Genomic DNA, 6,000 nt, shown 5'->3' with positions numbered 1-6,000 from the left:
ACTTCTACTACTTCTTCTACGGAGGAAAATGGAGTCAGGGGTGCCGTTACCGTAGTTGCGAGACCTGTTGCGGCTCAATATTAACCCATATACAAGGTGCACCGGATTATAAGGCGCACAAGCACAGTTGCGAGCAACATGGGAGCAGTGGAGAGGGGACCCGGCGTTTTGGAAGACTCATTTGGGCAATTGTTTAATTCGGACACAGAAAATGGGGACTTTGATGGTTTTGTGGGTGATGATGACGTGACTACATTGTAAGGCGCATGGTCATCTTTTGAAAAAGATTTAAGGCTCTTAGATGTGCCCCATAGTGCGGAAAATACAGTACACTTTCGTTACAGGACGATAAGCAAATACATTCTGTGACTAAGTGTGAAATGGTTATGGAGAAATAATGTCAATAGGCCCTTTCTTTCGGTTTTAGGGTTATATTTGAGTCTCATATACACTCTTTATTGCTAGTAATTTATTAGTTTCATATAGTGTATTTTTCTCACCTTGCAATAAAACATGAATCATTCTTTTTTGTTTCAGGAATGATGAGATTGTGATGCCAGACGAGCAGAGCGGTTTAGTGAAGGAGAACTATGTTTGGAGTGTGCTCCTACACCGTGGTGCGACACCAGAGGGGACATTTCTTCACCTGCCGCCTGGCAGCTATGACCATGACTTATTCACTATGACCTGGGGTCCCACTATAGCAGCGCTTTCCTATGTCTTTGACAAAAGTCTAGATGAGAACATCATCCAAAAGGCCATTACAGGTTTTAGGTAATACAGTTTATGTTGGAAAATTCCTTTTTGGTGTTTTTTTCAAATATACACACAATGACACTTACTATAGACTCAATCAGCTTTTTTTACAGACTTGAGGCCCAGGCATAGACATATACGATATGTAAAAAAAAAAAAGAATCTAACTAAATACTCTATACAAAGTGTAACCCTAAAAGTGCAATTGAAGAAGTAGCTGTGCCATTGTCAGTAAATCCTGGACTGAACTTGGACACTTATCATAATAGGCCTCCAGTATTCTTTTAGCTTTAAATAGCATTGAAAGGTGATTCAACAGGATGCAAAATACAAAATCTACTTCACGATATAACAGTCTTGGGATACCGCAGGGTTCAGTGCTGGGTCCACTGCGCTTCCGTCTTTACATAAATTCTCTGCCAAGCTGTCCTTCGATCGTCACCTGCCAAATGTACGCCGATGATGCCATTCTCTGTCCAAGCGAAAGAAAAAAAAAGCTCGTCAGGAACTCACAGATACAGTGATGAGCGTGAAAAACTGTCTTGAAAAATCCCAATTTTAATAGATTGACTTTTTCATACCTGCAAAAAAATATGTACACTTATTTGCATTACACAAGCACCTTAAGTGGGTTGTTTAAATAAATATGTTGTTTCCATTTCATAATACATTGTAGTTGTTAGGTTAACGCTGTGGCTGTTACAAGAATCTGGTGTCATTCTGAAATTCATAATAATCTCTGTCTTTCCAAATGTGCAGAAAATGTGCCAAGATAGCAGCTCACTACGGATTTAATGATGTTTTTGACAATTTGATCATCTCGCTTTGCAAATTCACCACTCTGAGCAATGAGGTGAGAAAATGTTGCTTTTATGTCACCATGTTTTGTAGAAGTTTAAACAATCTACATTTTTTTTAAACTAAATCTCTATGATTTCTCTGTTTGTTTGGGAATAGCTACAACTTGGTCCCCTATGTGGTGGCTGTTTCCCAAGTAGCTAATAGTAGCCAGATTGCCGCACTATCATGACAATTTGTAAATATTAATTCATATTTAACATAGAGCAGACACAGAAATAACTGCATCTTGAGCCTTAAACAAAACAAATGATCACAAACGACAAGCTAATTATCTTAACTAGCAAATAATGAACCAATTGGAACAGTAACTAAAGAAATAGTTTTCGTAATATGCTGTGATAGTTTTTATTTTTTTTTTTAATCTAAAGTAGAGTTGAGAGGTGAATATTGCTGGGGCTGTAAATATGAATAGCAAGTGTAAGTAGAAGAAATGTGTGTGTTACAAAGATGTTTAGGGTTTCTTTTTATCTAGTTACAGTTATTTCAGGGGAAAAGTCTTTCAGACCACAATAGAAACCACAGTTTTCTTTGTTTTTTTCCTCAATTTTTGTGTTTCTCACATATTTCATACAAAATTGGCATATTTTAACATTTTAAAGGGTTGTGGTAATTCAATTGGGAACTTTTGAACATATTACATGTAGATTGGTTCTCTCCTTACAAAAAATGCAATTTGCAAAACCACTTCTGGAATAAATTTATTTTGGAAGCAGAAGCACCATTTATTATTATTCTGTCTCTCCATCACATTACTGTTTTTTATTTCTTACAGTCAGTGGAAAACCTTCCAGTTGTGTTTGGGAGCAACACTAAGGCGCAAACAGCTGCCAAGACAGTGTTTGATCTTGCACATCAGCATGGCAACATTCTAAGAGAGGGATGGAAGAACATCATGGACTCTATGATACAGCTGTTTAGAGCCGAACTCCTACCAAAAGCAATGGTCGAGGTCAGTTTGGAATGGTTGGAATCTGCTTCTAAAGTCAATATAGAAGCCTGTAATTGTCAACATGGGTAAACCTCAACCATGAGAGACAGAATTTGGGGGAAAAAACTGAAAATCACATTGTTTGATTTATAAAGAATTTATTTCCAAAATAGAGTGGAAAATAAGTATTGTGGTGAGCAAAAATCCCAGAACCATACTAGGGGACCTAGTGAATGATCTACAGAGAGCTGGGACCACAGTAACAAAAGCTACTATCAGTAACAGAATGCACCGCCAGTGACTAAAATCCTGCACTGCCAGACGTGTCTGATCCAGAAGAGGACTGGGAGAATGGGTTAATGTCAGATGAAACCAAAAGTGAACTTTTTGGTAGAAACACAGGTTCTCGTGTTTGGAGGAGAAAGAATACTGAATTGCATCCAAGGAACACCATACCCATTGTGAAGCATGGGGGTGGAAACATCGTGCTTTGAGGCTGTTTTTCTGCAAAGGGACCAGAACGACTGATCTTTGTAAAGGAAAGTATTAATGGGGACATGTATCGAGAGATTTTGAGTGAAAATCCTCTTCAATCAGCAAGGACTTTGAAGATGTGTCTTTCAGCAACAAAGGAGTGGCTTCATATGAAGCATTTCAAGGTCCTGGAGTGGCCTAGCCAGTCTCCAGATCTCAGCCCCATAGAAAATCTGTGGAGTTGAAAGTCTGTGTTGCCCAACGACAACCCCAAAACATCACTGCTCTAGAAGATATTTTTATGGAGGAATGGGCCAAAATACCAGCAACAGAAAACGTTTGACCTCCGTTATTGCCTACAAAGGGTACATAACAAAGTATTGAGATTAACTTTTGGCATTCACCAAATACTTATTTTCCACCATTATTTCCATTTTTTTTAAATCAAACGATTTGATTTTATGTTTTCCCCCCCTCACATTCTGTCTCTCATGGTTGAGCTTTACCCATGTTGACAATTACAGGCTTCTAATTTTTTAATGTAGGATAACTCGCACAATTGTTGATTGACTAAATACTTATTACTTATACTATATTCTAATTTTTTTGCAAATACTCCCCCCAACCACTTGTATTATGGTGTAAAGCCTAAAATTGAACTGATTTTTAAAAATATATACGTACCATTGCATTTTCGTTCATTGAGGTGAAGCAGGACGTGTGCCCAATCTGTCTGCTGTTGTCTCTTGTATTATTGGGTGGTTTCTGCTGCCACCTACCGTCGAAGATTCGAAGATTATTTTTCTCTCTTTTCTTTTTTAATTTTATACCTCAGGTGGAAGATTTTCTTGAGCCAAATGGAAAGATATCACTTCAAAGAGAGGAAACGCCTTCTAATCGGTATGTTATTTTTATTCAATAGCTTCTACTATGGTGTAAGTTTTTAATACAAACAGCAAATTACCGTGTAAATAAAAATATAGTCCCCTAATTCCAATATTTTTTTTCTCTCTCTTTATTTCAGTGGGGAGTCGGCAGTGTTGAGTTTTGTCAACTGGCTGACTTTGAGTGGAGCTGAACAGTCTGGTGTTCGAGGACCATCTATGGAAAATCAGGAAGCCAAACAGGCAGCCATTCTGTGCATAAAGGTGCCAAATTTAATGACTACAGTTTGAAGACGTTCATCTACAAAGGATAGGTTCTGCCAAAAATCAGTGAATAGAGAAAATTGCAAATACATAGGTAAACTTTAAATAGGTTGGTTTATGCTGTTCACTTGAGTATTCTTCATTTGCAGCAATGTGACCCAGAGAAGATGATCACAGAGAGCAAGTTCCTCCAGCTTGAGTCTTTACAGGAGCTAATGAAGGTTAATATTTAAAAAAATGTCATGAATATAATCAATTATTTTTTTCCTCTTACTCCAAGATGAATCTAGTTTTGTGCTGTGTTTGCTGAGACGTCCAGTGAAAAATAAAGGAATCACTAGTTTCAGGTTTAGATTAATGGATGTCGTAATTTTCACTTAAATGGGGACCTGTGAAATCCTTTTAGATGCTTGTTACGATTAAGGCATATATAAATAAATGTAAATAAATTTTACTCGATCATCTTTTACAGGCACTGATATCAGTTACCCCTGATGAAGAGACTTATGATGAAGAGGATTCTGCCTTCTGCTTAGAGATGTTATTACGTATTGTAATGGAGAATCGGTAGGAGTCACAGCACAACAAATTTATGTCACACTTGTCCTGTTTTGTCCTGTCCTCTAAAGACCTACTTTTTATTCGGTTTCAGAGACCGTGTGTCGTGTGTGTGGCAGACAGTGCGTGACCACCTTTGTCACCTCTGTGTCCATGCTAGCGAGAGCTGCTTTTTGGTGGAAAGGGGTGTGGTAGGACTGATTCGACTTGCCATCCGCCTGCTACGACGAGAAGATATTAGTTCTCAGGTGCAGAAGTCATTCTCTTCTGTGTTTGCTTATATCAGACAACTTAATAAAGTGCTTTGCAACTTTATTTCCAGAGCTTAAATTTCTCCCAAGCATGAATTATTACTCTCTTACATCTTTAAATTATTAACTCATTCAGTTTCAGCAACGTTTCACGAGACAACTCCGTTGATTGCAATTATTTTAGTGGATAAACTTTTCCAATTTTGAAAAAAATACATTCTGGGCACTTGTAGCACAAATTGTCACGCGAACCTGGCAAAATGTCATAAAAATTTATGAAAACCTGCCTGTTAAAGTTACTCACTCATGCTTTCTTGTTGGTAACTCTGATAACCTGTCTGCACTTTTTAAAGTTCATTGTGTAACTGAAACATCTCAACAGCTCTAATATTTGCTTTTAATTTTTTTTCCAATCTCACATATAGGTGCTTCTTTCACTGCGTCTCCTGCTTATGATGAAACCACATGTTTTGTCCCGAGTCAGCAGAGAGGTTGCTTATGGCCTTCATGAGCTGCTAAAGACGAATGCGGCCAACATCCATAGTACAGACCATTGGTATACACTCTTCTCGCTGCTCGAAAGCATTGGTGCCGGAGTGAAACCTCCCGCATCCTTTCAGTTTATGTCTCCAACTGTAGACATCGAAGCAGGTGCGATATTTCTGATTTGAGATTGGGTATCACTGGGACACAAGTTTTATGGACATTAACAGTTCATTCCTGTATTTCTATTTATTACATGTTTACCGTATTTACTCACATAGACGCTTTTGTCGGACGAAAAATGATGACTGAATCGGGGGTACAGCTTATATGCGCATAAAAGCACAACATGCACAAAACTGCAAGTTGACGCCGCTGTGGCAGGATGACGTCATGACGCAATGGTGTCGTGACGTCATGATGCAATGGTGTCGTGACGTCATGATGCAATGGTGTCGTGACGTCATGATGCAATGTTGTCGTGACGTCATGATGCAATGGTGTCGTGACGTCATGATGCAATGGTGTCGTGACGTCATGA

The 6,000-nt window shown here is 38.4% G+C and overlaps 1 protein-coding gene across 5 annotated transcripts in view; it reads left to right on the top strand.

Moving 5' to 3' along the window:
- Window positions 1-6,000, top strand: part of gbf1 (golgi brefeldin A resistant guanine nucleotide exchange factor 1) — a 98,142-nt gene that overhangs the window by 72,373 nt on the left and 19,769 nt on the right. For all 5 annotated transcript variants that reach the window (XM_077729303.1, XM_077729304.1, XM_077729302.1 and 2 more), the window contains 9 exons: window positions 538-774; window positions 1,516-1,609; window positions 2,390-2,566; window positions 3,855-3,919; window positions 4,044-4,167; window positions 4,317-4,388; window positions 4,640-4,734; window positions 4,820-4,973; window positions 5,402-5,627. In XM_077729303.1, coding sequence (XP_077585429.1) covers window positions 538-774; window positions 1,516-1,609; window positions 2,390-2,566; window positions 3,855-3,919; window positions 4,044-4,167; window positions 4,317-4,388; window positions 4,640-4,734; window positions 4,820-4,973; window positions 5,402-5,627 — 1,244 coding nt within the window. The remainder of the gene's footprint in view (window positions 1-537; window positions 775-1,515; window positions 1,610-2,389; window positions 2,567-3,854; window positions 3,920-4,043; window positions 4,168-4,316; window positions 4,389-4,639; window positions 4,735-4,819; window positions 4,974-5,401; window positions 5,628-6,000) is intronic.

Source organism: Stigmatopora nigra, chromosome 12 (assembly GCF_051989575.1).
Source record: "Stigmatopora nigra isolate UIUO_SnigA chromosome 12, RoL_Snig_1.1, whole genome shotgun sequence".
In the NCBI taxonomy this organism is placed as follows: domain Eukaryota; kingdom Metazoa; phylum Chordata; class Actinopteri; order Syngnathiformes; family Syngnathidae; genus Stigmatopora; species Stigmatopora nigra.
Note: the sequence above shows the minus strand (reverse complement) of the source record. Positions and strands in the feature narration are given on the sequence as shown.